This window comes from Bipolaris sorokiniana (assembly GCF_000338995.1).
Source record: "Bipolaris sorokiniana ND90Pr unplaced genomic scaffold COCSAscaffold_5, whole genome shotgun sequence".
NCBI classification, from domain to species: Eukaryota; Fungi; Ascomycota; class Dothideomycetes; order Pleosporales; family Pleosporaceae; genus Bipolaris; species Bipolaris sorokiniana.
Window position 1 is genome coordinate 183,361 of NW_006911899.1, and position 20,719 is coordinate 204,079.

Here is a 20,719-nt window from a genome sequence, read left to right on the forward strand (position 1 = left end):
GTCGGATTGTGAGAGGGGTGGGTGGTGCTCGTAACACTGGTATGGATAAGGAACAGCCTAATTGGCCGAATGACTAGCTACATATGTTTACCTCCTCAATCCTCCAACCGTCAATCCTCACCTCTGGAACGCCGCACCTCTCGATGCATGCACAGTACTTCTTGTGAACCTATCTGACCGCTGTGTATAGTTCTACTGTTGTTGTCCGCTTACTGCGCGTGAACTGTGGCAGTGTTGCTTGGTGAGCGCCATTGACCCGGCCAGACCGTCGACCTCCTCAGCGCGTCAGTGCCTCGCCCCTCAAAGACAACGACCGCGACACGCGTTACAATCCTCCTCACCAACCAACATGGCTGAGCGCGACCTCTCGCCCACGTCGACATCGTCGACACGGTCCAACATTACCGTGCGGACAGACAAGCAGGCCGATGATCGCGCTATGTCTAGCGCGTCGCCCTCCATCTCCACGCCCCCCACGAGCCTCGGCGACGAAGCCAGCGTCCTTTCCGAGATGCCTAAGATCGAACAAGTCGTTGAAAGTTTTGAGGAGGTCACCGTGGTAGAAGAGGCATGCGACGCCGCCCCGTCAGCCGAAACCCCGACTCCTGAGCAAGCCAGCAGCGAGAGCCGCCGACCCGCAAGGAGTTCGCGCAAATCCGTTACAACATACAATATCCAGATTCTTGCCGGAACTGCCATCCATACTCCGACAAAGTATCTCGAGAAGCATCATAAAAATGTTGTTCACGGCTCATTGCAGGCCATTATAAAGAATGAGGCGCCACCAACAAAGAGGAAATACCAAAAGCGGAAGTCTGTAGCGGCAGATGGCACCGACCAAGCCGAAGAGCAGTTGGCTTCCGAATCCACTCAGGCAGCCCGGCGTCGCACTTCCTCGCGAGTCACGGATCTTCGCAAGGAGGTGCTCCGCAACATGTCAGGAGTTGGAGAGGCAGTGTCAAACACCCTTTCAGGAGGGAAGGCGCTACTTCAGGGAGGTCTCCGGCGCAGCGCATCCGCCCCTCAGCTGAAATCATCCAAGTCAAAATCAGCCACAACTTCCCTCAAGCGCTCACGTGCTGCAGTCGAGGAGAGTGATAGCCTCCCAGACAGCGAGCCCCAAGAAATTGCGAAGCCAAAAACCAAGGTCTGGCTGAAGCAAGGTCTTTACGTGGGCCAGGATCGTGATTTTGACCCTCGTCTCTCAGAAAGCCAAAATCGCGCAAAGAAGCGGGTCAAGAAGTCAAAGGAGACCAAAGGAACCAACGCTCTACCCCTCCCGGTTTTCGCTACCGATCGCCTTTTGAACGAAGACCCAAAACATGTATTTCGTGATTTCAAACTTCCATTCGATACTTACCATCCTCTGCCTAGAAAAGTCAAGGTGGATGGATGGGTCAAGTTGAACAAAAGTGAGTTCGCCGGAATTAACCAGGTGACGAGGCTAACATTACCCAGACAGATTCATTGGCGACGCATCTGCCCTCTGGAAGCGGGACAAGCAAGACACTTCACAATGCTATTGTGATGTGGATGACGGCTGTGGAGAGTCGTGTCACAATCGCATCATGGCCTACGAATGCGATAGTACGAATTGCCCACTTGCCAAAGAGCAATGCAACAATCGGCCTTTTGCAGAGCTAAGAAAGCGTGCAAAGGGTAACCGCTACGACTACGGTGTAGAGGTTCTCAATACCGAAGATCGCGGCTTCGGTGTGCGCGCTATGCGAACTTTTGAGCCGCATCAAATTATTGTTGAATATGCCGGAGAAATCATCACACAGTCCGAGTGCGAGCGACGCATGAAACAGGTGTACAAGAAAGACAAGGTGAGATTTCATCATTTTAGCCTAATCGGTTACACTAACATGTGATAGTGCTACTATCTGATGAGCTTTGATAACAAGATGATCATTGATGCGACTCGTGGAACTATTGCCCGCTTTGTTAACCACTCGTGCGAGCCCAACTGCGAAATGATCAAGTGGACTGTAGGGGGTGAGCCCCGGATGGCTTTGTTCGCTGGGTCTCGAGGAATCATGACCGGTGAAGAATTGACGTATGATTATAATTTTGAGTAAGCTTTTTTCCAAGTTACTACACGGGGAGGGATGATTCTAATCTAGACAGCCCATTTTCCCAAAAAAACATCCAAGAGTGTCGATGTGGTACCGAGTCTTGCCGCGGTGTGCTTGGTCCTAAACCTAAGAAACCCGTCGAGGAAAAGTCTCTCACTTCAACACTGATCGCTGGCACGAAGCGCAAGCTTCAGGATCTACTCGGTTCAAAAAGGGGTGGCTCCGAAAGCTCTCAGAATTTACCGAAGAAGCGGAAGCTGCTTGCTGGGAAAATCGGTTCTATCAAAGCAAGAAACAAGTTGATTGCATCGCAGACGGCCCGCGAGCAAGCTGAGCAAGAAGCGAGTGAGCATTCTCGGCAGACTGCATCTCGCGAAAACCGTGCTCTCAAGAGATCGGCGCCAGCAATGACAGGCCGACAGGCTCGAGCAGCCAAGTCAAGTACTACTCGACCCACTACTGTCAAGGTCACACGCCACACAACGGTTACCTTTCAGCGTAAGGTTTCGCGACCGGGTGCGCTCAAATCCGTAAAGAAGTTTCCCCGAACAGAATCCGGTCCACGACAAGCCGAACCGAAGCCTAAAGGCAAGAAAGGAGTCCGATCTGCCCAGCGACCTAGTACTCCCGACCGAGAGACTAGCGACAGCGCATCAGAATCCGAAGACGACAACATGTCTGTAAACATTACGCCCGCCTCTTTGCGCAGCGCGACTAGAAAATCCGCGCAATCCAGCCCCGTTGTACGTGGACACCCCAACACCGAAGTGCAAGGAAGTGGGATTTCTGGAAAATCTAACAAAACTAGTTTACACAGTCCGGCAAAGCTGCAGTCCGCGCAGAATAAAGCCCGCAGTGTACGGGGAAGTTAGATCGATCGACTCGGTAGTTTATAGACGATGGATTACTCTTAGTTAGTATACAGTGGAAAATGGTTGGTTTCGGCTCCTTCTTCTTTTTATATTCTTCTTAGGGCTACACCTATGGAAGAAAGGTAATACAGTTCTCCTTTCTTGTCGGTTGATTTTCTTCTTATAGCGCGTACAGGATGTATTGAGAGAAAGAAGTATACGGGGTCTATAACGAGGTATCATGCTTCCATCTTTGTTTCTGGCGAGAAAAGACGGGTAGTTGGGGCGGAAGAGTGGTGTTTTCTTGTTAGCGAGTATGATCTTTTTGTATGCGTCATTCATCTTTCTTGTTCAACAATGAAATATGTAGTTATTGGCTGAATGCCCCCACCATATCAGTGTGTGTTTGCTTCAACGCGGATTTATTTGCTGCCCTGGTTGCGATGGGTGATGGCATTTTCGTATTAAAATGCGCATTACCAATGTTAAATTTCTTTGATACAATGTCAAACTGCGTAATTGTTTATTTGTCTAGTCTTGAATGTGCCATAGTCTTCATTTTTGTAAATGCAAATGCGGCAAGATTGTGAGATCGTCTTGTGATGCCGAAGTTTGCATCTACCGGCGTGCATCATCCCCAGGTTGTCAAATCCATAATGTACCGTGATTAGGCTGTCAGCGCTAGTTTGCAGAATGTCACCTTGGGCTCGTCATCGTTAGAAATAATGCAGCCCAAGAGCGTCTAGTATCTTTTTCTAAACGTGACGCAAAATTTCGTATCTATCCATTCGTATCACGTGTACAGGAATTGGGTAGTCTATATGAAATTTTAGGCTGTTTTTGAAGTCAGGATGCCTGTATATTAACATGTAAAGCACCACACGTAAGTACACAGTGCCCTTGACCATTACAAAACATAGGACAGGCATTGATTGGTGGACTCATTCATGTAGCACAGCGTCATTGCAAGACCTCGTGAGGCGCGTTTTTTGCTCGAAGCAGTTGTCTACACCGCGGCACCACTTTGGGCCTAGCGCGCCAGCAACCTCGAGCTTGCATGCTAGGGTATGTAGTCAAGGCCGTCGACGTGCATTTGTCGCGACTTTCTCCTTCTCTTTCACTTTTTTCTTCTCTCACTATTTGTAGAGTGCTTCGAGAGCACTGCTACACCACCAAACACTCCCTACCACGCCCCTCCGCGCTCTTCTGCGCGCACACGAAGCCTCCCGCTATGGGCTCCGCCGCCGCTGTCACTGCTCGCCGTAGCTCATGATGCCAACTGCCGCCCATCCCAACCCGCTTGCCTTGCACGCTCCTGCGCCCCCGACCGCCGATATGAATGGCTCTACACACCACCATCAGCAGTCTTCGCTCTCGGTGCCTGCTTCTGAGCAGTTGCGACCCAACACCGCCGTACCTGCCAATCCCTCGACAACCAACGATGCAGACGACCCTCCACCGCCTGTCCGCCCGGCCTCATCTGGTCACCCACCCGCTCGCCCCAGCTTCGCGCGTGCAAAAAGCGACTTTGGCCCTCGTCATGCCGTCATGCCGCCCGATGGTACCGACGAGGAGAGCATTGATGGACACTTCAAGATTCGCCATGGCTGGCACGATCAACTGAACTCAGAGGAGTACAGTAATCTGCTCACATCCAACTTCTTCATGTATTACACAGACAAGAAGCATGAGACGGGCGGACACCCCAAGAACGACGACGGCGCGTTTCCTGTCCAGGAATGGCGCATGCGAGACCGCCTTAAGACTGTCTCCGCTGTACTCGCCCTCTGCCTTAACATCGGCGTAGACCCCCCAGACGTCATCAAGACGAATCCATGTGCAAAGGAAGAGTGCTGGATCGACCCCACCGTCACTTCACAGACACCAGGCCACACACCTATGAATCAGATTGGCAAGGCCCTTCAGACGCAGTACGAGCAGCTTAGCATGCGCACGCGCTACAAGTTGCTGCTCGACCCTACAACAGAAGAGACGAGAAAGTACACATCGACGCTGAGGCGCAATGCCCGCAACGAGCGCGTCTTGTTCCACTACAATGGCCACGGTGTGCCCAAACCTACGTCATCGGGTGAAATCTGGGTGTTCAACAGAAACTACACTCAATACATACCCTTGTCACTCTACGACTTGCAATCCTGGATCGGCGCCCCCAGTCTCTTTGTCTACGATTGTTCTGACGCTGGTCTCATAATCAGTAACTTCAACCGCTTTGCTGAAAAGCACCAGGCAGAATTTGAGGAAGCCCGTCGTAGAGACCCTAGCGTCGAGCACGTCGACTTTGCCGATTGTATCCATCTTGCAGCATGTAGGGAAAAAGAGTCTCTTCCCACAAATCCAGAACTTCCGGCCGACGTCTTCACTTCCTGTCTGACCGACCCTATCACTATGGCCGTGCGATTTTTCATATTGCAGAATCCCCTTCCAACCAAAGTCAGCCTTCGAGATGCTCATAACATTCCAGGCAAGGTCTCCGAGCGTAGAACGCCTATTGGTGAATTGAACTGGATATTCACAGCCATTACTGACACCATTGCATGGAACTCTCTTTCCAAACCCTTGTTCAAGAAGCTGTTCCGTCAGGATTTGATGGTCGCAGCTCTCTTCCGCAACTACCTTCTTGCACAGCGCGTCATGCGTGCTTACCACTGTCACCCTGTGTCACATCCTGAAATCCCCCAAACACATGACCACCCGCTGTGGCGCAGCTGGGACCTTGCTGTTGAGCTCATCTTGGCCCAACTACCAGCGCTTCAAGCTGAAGCTCGCGGTGAACGCGAGTACAACTACAAACACTCTGATTTTTTCTCGGAGCAGTTAACTGCTTTTGAGGTCTACTTGACCCAAGGTGCAGTCGAACAAAAAGTACCAGAACAGCTTCCCATAGTGCTACAAGTACTGCTGAGTCAGGTCCACCGACTGCGTGCTCTCATCTTGCTCTCAAGCTTCCTTGACCATGGTCCTTGGGCTGTGAATCTTGCGCTCAGCATTGGCATCTTCCCATATGTACTAAAACTACTGCAATCACAAGCAAATGAACTCAAACCAGTCATGGTCTTCATCTGGGCCCGGATTCTTGCCGTGGATCAGTCTTGCCAGGCTGATCTTCTCAAAGATAATGGTTATCAATATTTTATCAGCATATTTAACCCCAATTCTGGTATATTGCTACAAAAAACCCATCATACTGTCCATAAGCTAAGCGAAAACAGGAATCCCAATACAAAATGCTAGCGAACACCGTGCCATGTGTGCCTTTATTATTTCCATGTTCTGCAAGGATTACAATCAGGGACAACGCGCCTCGCTCAACACAGAGCTGGTCGAGAGTTGCTTGGACCATCTCAAAGACATGCAAAACCCATTGCTGAGGCAGTGGTCATGTCTCTGCTTGAGTAAGCTATGGGTAAACTACGAGGAAGCAAAGTGGGTCGGCATACGATGCATGGCACATGAGCGTCTATGCGAGCTTGTCGTGGACCCCGTTGCTGAAGTCCGGGCTGCAATGCTGCATGCATTGGCATCATTTCTAGGTATTCGCGACGTTACACCCCAAGTGGCTAACATTGAAGAATCCATTGCCTCTATGATCTTGGTCATGACGATGGACGGTAACAGCATGGTCCGAAAGGAATTACTCATCTTCTTTTCAACATTCGTTGCTCGCTACAAGAGCCGCTTCATTGTCGCTGCATTCGAACAATTCTCGGAGGAGAACACCGATTCGAGTGCAAAGCAATCGGATGACAAAACCGGCGACTCATTGTACATGAAGAGCCGAACAGGGACCATGGGTATCTCTGAGTCGACATCCTGCTCGCAGAACACCATCTACTCGGCGATATGGAAAGAACTGTTGGTCATGTCAGTTGACCCATACCCAGAAATTGCGCGCGATGCTGGAATTGTCGTTGATTACATTTTGATGGCGTTGATGGATTCATCCCTGGCCAAGTTTGTACAACCGCAATTGGATGAGACTCTCCAACACGTGCCAGCCCCTCGACCAATGCGCCGTGTAGTAGACGAAGGTCCCGCCCCTCAGAAACAATCGAATCCCCCGACACCCACAAAGGACTCCACATACTTATCTCTTTTTGGCGGTATCAGGAAATCTACAAGCGTAGGTGCTTCGCTCAAGAGCCTGTGGGCCAGTCATGATTCCGCAGGCCCCAAGCAGGGTTCCTTAGGAAGGACTGGTACAGAGAGTTCGCAGATGTCTACTGCATCGCGCCCCCAAACACCGGAGAAGTACAACGCCGATGAGCAGCCAACATCTCGGGGTTTCAAGAACCGCAATCTGGCAGAAAAGCCAGAAATACCACTGAAGAGTGTATTCTTTGAATGGTCTGTGGAATACTTCAGGGAGCCCCAGATGAAGCCGACCGAAGCCGACGAGCCGGGCAGCACAGATTACAATGGCAGACTTTGGCGCAGGAACCGCAATGATAAGATCATTGCTGAAACCCAGCCGCTCAAGGATATTGCGATTTCCAATCGCTGGGATGTGCCCCGCGGATATGTCGATAACCTCAGCCAGCCTGCAAAGATGTTCTTCCACCAATTTGAAGACCATCTTGTCGTTACCGATACGCGAGATACCGTCAACATCTTTGATTACTCGAAGTCCGTCAATCGCATCAACAGCTTCTCCAACGGGAACCCGCCTGAATCAAGAATAACTGATGTACGATTCATCAACGAAGACGACCAGGCACTGTTGATGACCGGATCGTCTGATGGTGTCATCAAAATATTCCGCAACTACGATCGAAAGGGAGAAACGGAACTTGTTACTGGATTCCGAGCCCTGACGGATCTCGTCTCCAGCAACAAGAATGCTGGGCTAGTATTTGACTGGCAGCAAGGTAGGGGCTTAATCTTAGTCGCTGGTGACGTCAAGGTCATTCGAGTGTGGAATGCTGGGACTGAAGTGTGCACGAATGTGAGTTGCATTTTGCGATTAAGTTATGCACTATGACTGACTTTTACAGGACCTTCCAGCGCGATCTGGTTCCTGCATCACATCATTGACGTCCGACCAAGTAGAGGGCGACGTGTTTGTCGCTGGCTTCGGCGATGGTGCCATACGTGTGTACGACCAGCGCCAAAAGCCTGCTACCGCCATGGTCAAAGTCTGGAAAGAACACAAGCAATGGATTACCAACGTGCATCTACAGCGTGGAGGACAGCGTGAACTTGTAAGCGGCTGTCGTGGCGGTGAAATCAAGCTATGGGATATCCGCTGGGACCGCAGTGTGAAGACTATCCAGGCAACTTCCGATACTCTTAGAACTCTGAGTGTCCATGAACATGCCCCTGTATTCGCTACGTAAGTGTCTTTGACGATCGCAAGGATAACACAGCATACTAATCATCCTAGTGGCACACAACGACACCGAGTCAAAATCTTCAACATCAACAACGGCCAGCCCGTATCCCACCTCGAGCCTTACTCTGGCTTCCTTCGTGACCGCTCTTCTCCCATCTCTGTTACCGCTTTCCACCCTCATCGGCTGATGATTGCCGCAGCAGCAGCACACGACACTCATGTCAACATTTTCTCGTGTCACGAGCCTAAGAATACCACGGTCAAAACAGTGAAGCTTTGGGACGGAGGTGCTACTGCATCGAGTCGATCATCCATACACGGTTGATCAAGGTTCCCGCTATCTTTTTGTTTGATGTTGGAGGAGAGAGGATGTTGTGACAGTCGCAGGATTGCGCAGTGGGTTACGTCTTTCTGTAGCGCATACAGCAGGGCTCATGGAAGTCCCATCTTGTTATTATACCCAGTCACATTAATAACTAATACGGTATGAAGTAATGCACCCATTGATTGTTAACAACTTTTACTCGCCATGCTGTGAGTAAAATGACCGGTGGGTGTGCTTGAGCCACAGAGCGCGGTGGCTGGGGTGCCTATGACGCTGCGGGGGATGGCGGGGCTGTGAATCATTCATGTATGCCCCACTATCGAATTCCGACTGACAATTCCACACCACGCAGCTTTGGAACGCGACCTATAGCTCATACCACCCAATACAACCACAATGAGTGACGCACCACCAGCCGGCGGCGAGGCACCCTCCAAGAATGCGTTGAAGAAGGCGCAGAAGGAGAAGGAGAAGGTCGGCGCTCCGTTTTTCGCTTCACATTGGATCGACTGACATTTGCGCAGGCGGAGAAGAAGGCCGCAGCAAAAGCCCGTGAACTCGCTGAGCGCACCAAGAAGGAAGCGGATGACGCTGCCGATGTCTCTGTTGGCTCATACGGCGAGCTTCCTTTGATTGGATCCAAAGACTACAAACCTACAGGAACCCCTCGCACCGACCTCACTGCCATTGCCGACAATGAGGATAAGGAGATCACATTCCGGTGCTGGGTCGAGAATGCAAGAGTTCAATCAGCCAAGCTTGCTTTCCTGAACCTGCGCCAGAACCTCAACACCGTCCAGGCTGTCGTTGCGGCCAGCGACAAGCTCAGTAAGCAAATGGTCAAGTTCTGCGGCAACGTCAGCACTGAGAGCACGTTGGCTGTCACAGGTCTGGTCAAGCGAGTCAAGGAGCCCATCAAGAGCGCAACAATCAGCGATTTTGAGATCCACGTTCAAAAGTTGTTTGTCGAGGCCAGCGCTGAGATTCCGCTACCTCTCCAGGTATCTGATGCTGAACGACCCATGCCTAGCGATGCGGCAGCAGAGGAGGGTGAGAAAGAGGGAGAGGGAGATGAACGTCCGCTTGTCAGTTTGAACACAAGGTTGAACAACAGGACACTTGATCTCCGGGCTAAGATCAACCAATCGATTTTCGTCATCAAGAGCGGCGTATGTGCCCTGTTCCAGGAGTTCCTTTCAAAGAAGGGCTTTGTCCTCGTTCACACACCAAAGATACTGTACGTGATTCCTGTTCTCTTTCCATACATTCGCTGACAGCATATCAAGTGGAGCTGCTTCTGAAGGAGGAGCCAATGTCTTTGAGCTGAAATACTTTGGTCGCCCTGCCTACCTTGCTCAGTCACCACAGTTCTACAAACAGATGCTGATCGCATCCCGCTTCCAGAAAGTCATGGAGATTGGCCCCGTATTCCGTGCCGAAAACTCCAACACTGCCCGTCATTTGACTGAGTTTACCGGTCTCGATTTGGAGATGGAGTTCCAAGAGAACTACCACGAGGTCATGAGCGTCTTGGAAGATCTCATGCTATTCATCTTCAATGAACTCAACGCACGCTACAGCAAAGAGACAGAGCTCGTCAGAGGTGTCTACCACGTTGAGCCGTTCAAGCTACCTGAGTCTGGAAAGGTACCCAGGATTCCCTTCCAGGAGGGTATCAAGATGCTTCGCGAAGCTGGCGAGGAGCTCGGCGACTACGATGACCTGACGTAAGTTTGATTTACTCTCTACCATCAGTGTGTATCTAACATGTTGCCTAGAACCCCACAAGAAAAGCACCTTGGCCGTCTTGTCCTCGAAAAATACGGCACCGACTTCTACACGCTCGACCAATTCCCGCTCGCCATTCGTCCCGCGTACACAATGCCATCGCCCGCCGATCCAAACCTCTCCAACTCATACGACATGTTTATGCGCGGCCAAGAAATTTGCTCAGGCGCACAACGTATTCACTCGTCCGCTCTCCTCGCCGAGCAGATGCGCAAGCACGACCCGCCGATTGATCCCGCCGGCGCGGGAACAAAGGACTACGTCGACTGCTTCAAGTATGGTTGCCCGCCACATGCTGGAGGTGGTTTCGGTCTAGAACGTATTGTACAGTTCTGGCTAGGCCTGCCGAATATTCGTATGTGCAGCTTGTTCCCACGTGACCCTCAGAGGGTTGTACCTTAAGTGTGTTTTTGAGGTCGCGTGAAGTCTGAATGTCAAGGTTTTAGCGAAGGACAATAGGCATCTTGCGAGATGAAGGGTGCATGTTTGTAGTCAACACAGAACAACAAAAAACTAAAATATCAGTCGCAAAAGAGGAGCGCAGATTCTCTTTATTATGAGCTTGATCACTGAAGACGATACCTGAACAAAAAACATCAATGAATAATGTGATTGCCGTTGATTTCTGGTTCTGATTCCTTTTAGGAGAGATTATTGATTCCTAGTGCTACTCGCTAGGAAATGTATTACATGTAAATGGTAACCCAATGATTTCAGGGCCGACTACTTCTTTTTTAGCATCTTGTCGCGCCAAAAGGAAGCTCGTTATTTCAACAGTTTCCCTAATCGAACCACAACCTAGGGCTAGTGGTGACGGAAACCAATACCTTTTTTGTGATTAGCGAGCCTTGGTCCGTTGATAAGGAGAGGTAATTGCGACTCGCACTAGTTCCCTAGTCTCTATCGCAGAAACTCCCATTCGAGTGGTCGAGTGGTGGTAGGCGTGAGTAGAATGCGAGGTCCGGTTTTATGCATCACGTCCCTCCTTTTGACTTGTATGACGCTGTTGGCGCCATAGTCTTCTCCGGCGTGGACACGTCGAGTCGGTACTCTTCTCCCTCAAAAAGTACCCAAAACTAGCCCCAGCCCTACGAACAAAGCTTCAACGTCGCCCCCGCAAGTTTCTTCTGTCCCTCCTCTCCCAGAGCTTTCTCATCAACCTCCTGTATCGCCTTACCAATCGCCAGCGTTGCCCTTACACTCCCTGCATCCACATGCACAAGTCCATTCCTCCCAACCGTAACCTCGAACCCTATCTTCGCACCCAGTGTCTCCAGCAGCGTAATCCCGCCGCGCGCAGCAAGCATGCGCCTCGCCATTCCTAAGCTAACTTTGAACACCATGCCACCTTTTAGCAAGCCAAGGCCCTCGCTTTTGCCGGTGGAGGGATCGACGCAGGTGAGTTCGGGGGGCAGGTCCTTGCCTGCGCTTGCGACGCGGCAGTATACGAGCGAGTTTGGAGGGAGCTGAGGGCGCGTTTTCTTTGTTGCGCCTTCGAAGGCGAGGTGGGGGAGGGTAGCGGGCGGGGTGGAGGGTGTGAGGAGGCAGTTGAAGGTTTCGGCGGCAGAGCTGGAGACAGTGGCTATGACGAGGTCACCTGTGAAGGGGAGGTACTGGTGTAGGTATTAGATGGGTTTGGGATTTGAAATAGAGAGGAGGATTTACTCTTCCACTGTTGAATTCGATTGAGGCGGCATTCTTCCTGTTGTCGGTGACTAGGGCGCCTGCAATGGTGGCTGTGACGGTGTCGGGAGGTATATGGCGTAGACCGGGTCCAATTGTCAATGTCTTTTTCTTGCCTGTGCCTTGAGGTAAAGCGCTTTTTGGAATTTCATCGCCTGGAAGGACGATTGTGGGTGACACGGCCATGGTGAGAGTGGGTATATGGTGTTGTAGTAAAGTACTAACTTTTTGGTGGTTGAAGCAAGCATGTGCAGTGAGCTCATTCCGAAGTGCGCCCGTGCGCTTCCGAGAAAAATGCACCTCCGTACCTCGTCGCCGAACAAGAGTGGAATTTCCTTAGCCGCGAAAAGAAATCGACTTTACACGCGCTACAACTTGACGACAAAGCAACCCAGACAACCCTTTTTGCCCCAGTTTCTTCGCTTGAATCGGGCAATTGTCTGCATCGCGGTGACACTTCGTCTTTCTTTTTTTTTCTTCAACGATAAGATTTGCCTCCCCCGCGCAAGATGAGTGCACAAGCAGACCCCGCGCAGCGGGTTGCTATAGGAATCTCCTTTGGCAACTCGTACAGCTCTATTGCCTTTACCACTGGTGTGAGTATTTCTCAATAGACATGATAATTACTGAGACACGACTGACACCAATGTAGGAGGGCAAGGCAGAAGTTATTGCCAACGAAGACGGAGGTGCGCCGCTGTGATGCTCGCCCACATTCTCTCGCGAATACTAATCTTTTGCACAAAGACCGCCAGATTCCCACCGCCCTGTCCTACGTCGAGGGCGAAGAACTCCACGGTGGCCAGGCCAAGCCCCAGATTGTCCGCAATGCAAAGAATACCGTCGCATACTTTCGCGATTTCCTCGGCCAAGAGTATGGCTTTCCATTCCCTTTCTCTGTGTGTTCCTATGTGACTGACGCTATCCAAGTTACAAGTCGATAGACCCCTCTCCATGCCACCAGTCGGCCCACCCCATCGAGCACGAGAACAGCATTGCGTTTAGCATCCGCGACGGCACTGAGGAGCAGGAAAACACCGTTTCTATTATCGATATCACTACACGTCACCTTAAGAGGCTACGCACCTCTGCCTCTGACTACCTTGGAAAGGATGTGAACGCTGCCGTCATCACCGTTCCCACAAACTTCTCCGACGCCCAGAAGGAGGCGCTCAAGAAGGCTTCAACAAGTGCTGGTATGGAGGTCCTACAGTTCATCAGCGAGCCCACCGCTGCTGTCCTGGCCTACGACGCTCGCCCCGGTGCACAGCTCGCGGACAAGGTCGTCGTCGTTGCCGACCTGGGTGGTACCCGTGCCGATGTTGCTGTTGTCGCATCCCGTGGCGGCATCTACACTATCCTGGCAACAGTCCACGACTACGATGTCAGTGGCTTCAAGCTCGACCAGGTGCTCATGGACCACTTTGCCAAGGAGTTCATGAAGAAGCACAAGTCCGCCGGTGACCCTAGGGAAGACGACCGATCGCTGGCCAAGCTGAAGCTCGAGTGCGAGGCCGTCAAGAAGGCCCTCTCCATTGGTACCACAGCAAACTTCTCCGTCGAGAGCTTAGTAGGTGGCATCGACTACACTGCCACCATTAACCGCACCCGATATGACCTCCTGGGCAACAAGCTGTTTAGTGCCTTTGCCCGTCTCGTCACCCACGCCGTTGAGAAGGCCAATTTGGATCCCCTTGACGTATCCGAGATTGTGTTGGCTGGCGGAAACTCTCACACACCAAAGGTCGCCTCTACTGTGGGTGCAGCCTTCCCTGAGTCTACCGTTGTCCTGGCTCCCTCCACCTCCCCCTCAGCCATCAACCCTTCAGAGCTGGCCGTCCGCGGTGCTGCCATCCAGGCCAGTCTTATCCAGGAATTCGAGCTCGAGGACATTGAGCAGAGCACCCACCCCATGGTCACCGTCACTCCTCACCTCTCCACTGCAGTCGGTGTACTGTGCATCTCTGGCGATGAGTCTTCGGGTGTCTTCCACCCCATTGTCGACGCAGAGACATCACTACCCGTCCGACGAACTGCGACCATTTCGACCCCACGCGAGGGCGGCGACGTGCTTATTAAGCTTGCCGAGGGTTCAAGGCACATCAAGGTTACCAAACCAGAGCCCAAGCCCAAGGCTGAGAAGAATGAGGATGACGAGGACGACAGCGATGAGGATGAGAGCGAGGATGAGGAGGAAGAGCTGAGGGAAAAGACATGGAAGGTCGGCCAGACCCTCAGCGAGGCCGCCATCCGTGGCGTCAAGAAGGGCGCAAAGGTCGAGGTCCAAATTAACATTGGCGCTGACCTAAGCATAAACGCAATCTTCCGTGAAGTCGGAGGAAAGGGTGGTGTGCGTGGTACTGTTCAAGGAAGCAAAGTGAATGGAAGCGCATAAATGGGGTGTTGTTTGGATTGAGTCCCAACTTTCTCCCCTTGACGATTTGCACATTCAATCTCTTGAGTGGCGGCAATACACGGCATACAAGGCTAGACCTTTTTGTAGCTTTTCTCTCTATTCTAGGTTATAGGTGTCTGCGAAAAATTTAGGATTTATAGACGTGTGGTATCTGCTGAGTTTGAGACTATGCAATGTCTGGGAGTCTGTAGTCTCGGCCTTGGTGATGCGTGAATACTGATGTGTTGCCACAGTCTGTTCTCAGTGATCCCAGTGCTGAGGTAGTTGTTTCGATGACCGTGTTACTCTATCTGTTGAGGAAAACAGGGACTTTGTTTTACGCAATTCTGAGTACCACTTCGCTGTCATGTGATGGTCGTATTGAGTACAACAACAACAACAACAACAACATAGACAACACAGCAAACCGCCAAAAATATCCAACTCTTTATCCACGGCATCTCCTCCGACTACCGATTCTGCAACAACCGAAATCTCGGCCTCATCTTCCTTCCCAATGTCGTCCCATGAATCCACTCTTCATAATCCATATTTCGTGTTGTACCAATCAAAGACCAAATATCCTCATAATGCCATCGTCCCTCAACCCAATTTTCCTTGTCCAACTCCTCAATTAGCAGATACTCCAGCGCCCCCAACTCCTCTTCATACTCCTTATCCCACTCCGTACTGACGCCCACATTCAAGTAACGCAAACAACCAAGCCACCGCTCATCGATAAGCGAGTACAAATCCGTCGGCGTAAAACTGCGCGCAGGATCGCCCTGGCGCCCACTCGACACAAGCGTAAGACTGGTAAGCGGCCTCGCCTCCTCCCATCGAGCTTGCGAGAAATCCATCGGCATAGAACCGAACCGCGAGTCAATGTAATCAAGCGCTATAGTCAGCGACACGAGCTTCGGTAGCCATTCCAGCACACCATTTAGCCGTCCTTGTTTCACGGCTGGTAAATCCCGCAGTTCGACAGCTGTAAGGTTCGTAGCGAGGGTGCTGAGTAGTGGTTTTACGCCGGAGTGGTCGAGCGCGGGACAGTGGTGTATACTTATTGAGGAGAAGGTCGGGGGGAAGTTGTCGGGTTGTTGGAGCATGTCCCAGAGGAATTGTCCGGAGACTGAGCCTGAGAGGGCGAGGTGCTGGAGACGAGGGGGCCAGCGCAAGGTTGATGTTGGGGAGGTGGCTTTTTCATAGCGGGAGGAGCAGCGGGGGAGGTAGAGTTCACGGAGTTGGGGGAGTTGGCGGATGGTTTGGTTGAGAGATTGGAAGTCAATGCATTCCGAGACTCTGCCGAAGCTGGGGCGTTAGGTGGGAGGTTGGGGTTGGGGGATTGCTTGGAGGGTGGCTTACAGGCTCAGGTCTAGGACGCGCAAACGAGTACATTTGCTTAGGCTGGCCCAGCAGTTTATTGCAAAGCTGGCTTGGGGTGCTACGAAGACTTCCAGTGAGGATTTTGTGCGTCCTAGTAGTCTTGCTGTTGTGGATTTTGCGCCTTGGTGTACGATGTGGGATAAGTCTAAGTCTTTGACTAAGCCAGATAATGGTGACGGCTGTTTTTTTGTTAGTCTCTTTTTTTTGTATCGTTTATCGTGGACCTGAGGGTCTACAAGGATAATTACCTTAATGCGTGCATTAACAGAAGGACTGATTGTGCGAACGAAGAGGTCATATGCACGTCCCAAAAGAAACGGTGCCTCGTATAGTGGTTGTATGGCTACCTGGCAAGACGAACAAAGTGGTAAGTAGGTAATACATCAAGACAATCAAGGTGAAACCTGACATACATCGTACCATTGCCTGCCCTGTCAGCTCACGTGAACAAGAAAGCATCTAGACTATCGCATACCTATTCACGGCGGAGAAGCGGGCCAAGGTAATTTGCCTCTCGAGCCTGCTCCATGACTCAAGATGGGACAGTATCTCGAGCAGCAACTCGTCAGGGAGATAGTTGGCATAGTTTCCCTTATTACACGTAGCCATAGCTTACTGAACCGGTTGTTATATGATATATGAAACTATCGCGTAAGTGATGTTCCTTGAGAGCGTTGAGCGCAAACGTGCGGTTGAGATGACGCACTAGCACGTAGGTTTGCGCTTATCTCCTTGCTAAAACCCGAGCTTGGGGAAACGCCATGCACACGCCGTCACGCTAGGCATTCATGCACGTAGACGCGCCGTTGCGCGACAATTAAACCACCTATTGAAGCTAGGCACAATGTTGCACATCGACGGACCATTTGCTTTTCGAGATGCAACAAAGGACAAGTTACTTGTCCAGGATGCCAGGCCCACACACACGCTCTCCGCAACGGACATGAGCTACTCCACACCCGGACTGTTAATCTACCCGGCTCGGACCGGGGTTGTGTTTATGGAAATCGATAGATAGACTTGCAGCACGGAGTTCACAGTGGTCACAGTGGTCACAGCGGACGGCAAACCAGTGGGAGGTTTGCTATATGCCACCCAAGGATAACATCAAGGTACTGCACAACATGGCAGGCCTTCGTGCTCGACTATACCTGCCAAGCCAGAGCGCATACGTAGCACGATCCCTGCCCGCTTCAATGTCATTTTTCACCCTTTGCTCACCATCGGTCCTTTTTCGCTATGCAACAGTCCGACCCCAGCAATTCTGACGGGAAGCAAAGCCGTCAGATATTAACAAAACAAGAGCGATTGCGGAACTTATGTACTTGTAGGACCGCTCCATACCTATATATCATATAATACGGCACGGGTGACATTCCTACTCTACCGTGTAGTTCCCGCGTATAGCCAAGCCATTGGACGTACTTGGGTAGACTGGCGTGGTGTTTGTCCGATAATTGATTGTTTTAAGTCTTCACCCTTGCAGATCACTTAAAGTTTAAGTCGCCTGCGACACTGGTACATGTCCCCTTTCCTTAGAGGGAAATTTCCCGGGGTTGGCCAAATTAGCCCAATTCATACTACTTTTTCTTGCTTGTGCAGATAAAAGGAATCCATGTTGCCCTTCCTGTTCCTTTTTTGCCTCGGACAGCCCCTCAAGTTCGAATTTCCCACATCATGAAGGCGACTGTCACTGCGCTAGCTTTATTAGGATCGGCAGCCGCTGAGCGCCTCCTCCTAGCATCTTATGGCACCGACTCGAATCTGGGCGCCGTTACGACTCTCGAACTCTATCCCAGCACTGGTTCTAAATGCAGCCGAAAGCTGGAGGTTATTCACAACAGCCAAGAATGCGGTTCCCTTCCTACTTGGCTCGACACAAGCCTCGGTCAGAATAAGGTGATCTGCCTAGATGAATCAGGCAATGCCAACATTACGACATTCAATCTCCAGCCCAATGGTAGTCTGAAGAAGATTTCTAGTTCGCCTGCGCTGGGTGGTGCTGTATCTTCAGCAACTTATAATAACGGGTCGGCTATAGCACTCGCTCACGTAAGTGCCTTTTATCCGTACAAGACAAAGTTTCTTGCTCGTACTTGTATACTAACCTCACATCAATAGTATGGACCTCCAGCAATATCTTCCTACTCCGTACATGGCAACAGCCCCCTTCAATCCCTCCAAAACATCACCTTCGCGGACCCAGAAAAGATCCACCAAGCCGTCCTTGACCCTACAGGGCAGTACATGATCTTCCCTAGTCTGGGCGTTGACCGTGTCCACGTTTACGCGATCAATCCCACCAGCGGCCAACTAATCCAACTGGAGTCTCTGGTCTCCCCAGCCGGCTATGGCCCCCGCCACGCTGCCTTCTGGACCTCCAAACAATCAGGCTCCACCTTCCTCTTCGTCGTTCATGAATTCAGCAACAAAATCATCAGCTACAAGGCCACCTACCTCGCCAACCACGCCGGAATCAAGTTCACCCAGGTCGACGAAGTAAGCACCTACGGCAACTACACACTCCCGAACAGAAAACTGTCCGCCTCGGAAATCTCAATCTCACCTGACAATGCGTTTGTGCTTGCCGGAAACCGCAACGGCACCATTTTCACCGTCGATAATCCGGATCCGAAGAATAGCACAAAAGTGCCCAGCGACTCGATTGTTACGTATAAGCCGTCGGCGGATGGTAAACTGAAGTTTGTCCAGCTAGCCAAATCTGGGGGCTATTTTCCGCGCCATTTCCAGGTGAGCAAGGATGGCGCGTTGATTGCGGTTGCGAATCAGCGGAGTAACAATGTGGCAATTTATGCGAGGGATGTCAAGACGGGGGTTATTAAGGATGATAAGCCTGTGGCGGGGGCTGCGGGTCTTGGACCGGGAGATCTCATGTGAGTATATCTTTTTCTTTCTTTGAAATTCTTGGACTGGTTTGCTAATTGTTATCTAGGTACATCACATGGATCTGAGAGTAACGAAGAGGAGTGTAGGTCGTGACAAAGGCGCATAAGGGCTTGAGCTTCAAATGTGTACAGTTCAGTGATGCCAAAGAGCAATCTAGTAGATTTAGATTTATAGATCTAGATGATACAATAGTTCGCCTTCAAGGTATCCGTTTTCCTTGTTCTTGTGCAATAGCCCACGCCACGGCGTCCCACACATCACTCACAATCTTACGTGGTTCAGGTGATGGTTTGGTGCCTTTGACGTAGACGCCCGTCTCTACTAATATACTAGCCCAATCAGTGCTGTACGGACTCTTGTAGTTATTGCCACCAGCAATGTCACTGGCTGGGTTATCGCCGACCATGTAAACTCGCTTAAGATGGTCAAGGGTTCCGCCGTACTGTTTCATCAGGTGACTGCGATGTGCTATGAGTCGCTTTTCGGCAAACTCATAGGTAGGCTGATGTGGTTTCCCCATGACAACCTTATGCAGCTTGACACCCTTTGCCTCTCCACCAGTCACTGCTGCCCAAATGCCTTCAAAAGCTTCGCGGAAACCTCCTTGGCCCAGACGTGGAAGGTGGTATTTAGCGGCCCAGAGCAAGTCTGGATTAGAATAATAAACTGTAGGCTGTCCGTCTTGTTGGTAGCCACGATTCTCTAGGGCATCATTGCCGTTCTTCTTGGACAGAGTTCCCATGATACCTTTTTCCGATAGTAAAACATCTTTGATGATTTGCGCATCGAGGCCCCAATCACGCGGATCGTTGTAAACGAAAACGGCATCGATACGGAGTGATGTCGATGGGGAAGAAGGGTTGATGGGAGCAGGCAGAGGGCGAGTAAACGTCTTGTAGTATGAAAGCAATTGCTGCGAAAAGGGCCAGACTTCTGGATGAGCCACTAAGATATCACCTGGGGTGACCACTGTTTTGAAGCTGTACACATTTGTTAGGACACATAGCGACATGGATGTGCGTTTCTTCGTACCCGTATGCCTCAGCAACTTTTCTGCACTTGTCTGCTTCACCGCCAACGACCATGACCGTCTTGTCCTTGAGATGGTCCATGTCGGCAAAGGGTGTATGGCTTTGAACAAACATGGAAGTATCCAGAGGGATATTGAGCCTGCTGCTCAGGTCGGCGACGCGGTCCGACTCGTGTTTCCCGCCGCCATTTGTGAGCAGGATGAATGGGATGCGCTGCGCCTGGAGATAGGAAAGGGCCTGGTGGGCTCGCGGCAATGGATCAGCACTTCTAAGAAGCACCCCGTCGATACTGACAGCCGTCAGCGGCCGTGTTGTGAACCCGATGGCAGAGGTGCCTTACTCGAAAGCGAACGCAAAGTCGGATGTGGGGGCATGAGGGGCAGCTGCCGTCTGGAGAAAGCGACGAAGCGGGATATGGTACCCGCTGCGAGTAAGTGGTCTCGTCACACGCATTATTTTTGCTGGCGCCATTGTCAAGGTGCTGTGTGTTGTTGAAGGTGCTGGACGACATGTGGGTGGAGCATAGGACGTCGCCAGCTGGACCCACTTTAATCTTCGGAGCCGTTCATGCAACCATCACACACATTCACAGCTGGCCCGCTTCGTTCATCAACTGCGACCAACCTTCTTTTCTCCAACCCAAACGTGTTCTACATGCACTCGCTTGCAAAATTGGCTTCCGGCATCTGCATCTGGGGCCCTTTTTCATCACAGGGGGTCAGCCTCGCTGAGCGAAAGCTATACCGTGACATCAAAGCCATAGCAACTCAGCATTTGCGTGTTGCCTGCCCCAGCCACCTTTCTAAGTTAGTTACAAGTGATACTGCAATCATTCTACGTACCCAGAAACTTTCTTGGATGCTGAAATGAACACAAATGATCATGTCACAACGAGCTCGGCACCTATCAGGCGAAAGAGCGACCT

The 20,719-nt window shown here is 51.2% G+C and overlaps 8 protein-coding genes across 8 annotated transcripts; 5 read left to right on the forward strand and 3 right to left on the reverse strand.

The window, feature by feature from the left end:
- Window positions 1-121: 121 nt before the first annotated feature.
- On the forward strand, window positions 122-3,051 carry COCSADRAFT_35392 (uncharacterized protein). Its single transcript, XM_007700107.1, has 5 exons — window positions 122-1,412; window positions 1,459-1,829; window positions 1,878-2,077; window positions 2,131-2,821; window positions 2,887-3,051. Exons 1-5 carry the CDS (start codon window positions 350-352, stop codon window positions 2,923-2,925), a joined length of 2,364 nt encoding a protein of 787 aa, XP_007698297.1. The 5' UTR covers window positions 122-349; the 3' UTR covers window positions 2,926-3,051.
- Window positions 3,052-4,039: 988 nt separating this feature from the next.
- COCSADRAFT_113952 (uncharacterized protein) lies at window positions 4,040-8,782 on the forward strand. The gene is made up of 4 exons (XM_007700327.1): window positions 4,040-6,107; window positions 6,160-7,892; window positions 7,942-8,279; window positions 8,331-8,782. The coding sequence occupies exons 1-4, from the start codon at window positions 4,199-4,201 to the stop codon at window positions 8,602-8,604; spliced, it is 4,254 nt and encodes a 1,417-aa protein (XP_007698517.1). The 5' UTR covers window positions 4,040-4,198; the 3' UTR covers window positions 8,605-8,782.
- Window positions 8,783-8,917: 135 nt separating this feature from the next.
- COCSADRAFT_113957 (uncharacterized protein) lies at window positions 8,918-11,012 on the forward strand. Its single transcript, XM_007700328.1, has 4 exons — window positions 8,918-9,078; window positions 9,129-9,841; window positions 9,891-10,331; window positions 10,383-11,012. The coding sequence occupies exons 1-4, from the start codon at window positions 9,001-9,003 to the stop codon at window positions 10,792-10,794; spliced, it is 1,644 nt and encodes a 547-aa protein (XP_007698518.1). The 5' UTR covers window positions 8,918-9,000; the 3' UTR covers window positions 10,795-11,012.
- COCSADRAFT_35396 (uncharacterized protein) lies at window positions 11,006-12,293 on the reverse strand. The gene is made up of 2 exons (XM_007700108.1): window positions 12,058-12,293; window positions 11,006-12,005 (listed from the first exon to the last, which is right to left on the reverse strand). The coding sequence occupies exons 1-2, from the start codon at window positions 12,259-12,261 to the stop codon at window positions 11,481-11,483; spliced, it is 729 nt and encodes a 242-aa protein (XP_007698298.1). The 5' UTR covers window positions 12,262-12,293; the 3' UTR covers window positions 11,006-11,480.
- Window positions 12,294-12,584: 291 nt separating this feature from the next.
- COCSADRAFT_86882 (uncharacterized protein) lies at window positions 12,585-14,470 on the forward strand (the record flags this gene model as incomplete). The annotated part of the gene is made up of 4 exons (XM_007700329.1): window positions 12,585-12,671; window positions 12,728-12,764; window positions 12,823-12,949; window positions 13,006-14,470. The coding sequence occupies 4 exons, from the start codon at window positions 12,585-12,587 to the stop codon at window positions 14,468-14,470; spliced, it is 1,716 nt and encodes a 571-aa protein (XP_007698519.1).
- Window positions 14,471-14,940: 470 nt separating this feature from the next.
- Window positions 14,941-16,711, reverse strand: COCSADRAFT_198312 (uncharacterized protein; the record flags this gene model as incomplete). Its single annotated transcript, XM_007700330.1, has 5 exons — window positions 14,941-15,772; window positions 15,836-16,035; window positions 16,105-16,203; window positions 16,322-16,447; window positions 16,700-16,711. 5 exons carry the CDS (start codon window positions 16,709-16,711, stop codon window positions 14,941-14,943), a joined length of 1,269 nt encoding a protein of 422 aa, XP_007698520.1.
- Window positions 16,712-17,533: 822 nt separating this feature from the next.
- On the forward strand, window positions 17,534-18,828 carry COCSADRAFT_169831 (uncharacterized protein; the record flags this gene model as incomplete). The annotated part of the gene is made up of 3 exons (XM_007700331.1): window positions 17,534-17,908; window positions 17,978-18,750; window positions 18,810-18,828. 3 exons carry the CDS (start codon window positions 17,534-17,536, stop codon window positions 18,826-18,828), a joined length of 1,167 nt encoding a protein of 388 aa, XP_007698521.1.
- Window positions 18,829-18,962: 134 nt separating this feature from the next.
- COCSADRAFT_86945 (uncharacterized protein) lies at window positions 18,963-20,247 on the reverse strand (the record flags this gene model as incomplete). The annotated part of the gene is made up of 3 exons (XM_007700332.1): window positions 18,963-19,743; window positions 19,796-20,083; window positions 20,135-20,247. 3 exons carry the CDS (start codon window positions 20,245-20,247, stop codon window positions 18,963-18,965), a joined length of 1,182 nt encoding a protein of 393 aa, XP_007698522.1.
- Window positions 20,248-20,719: the final 472 nt, after the last annotated feature.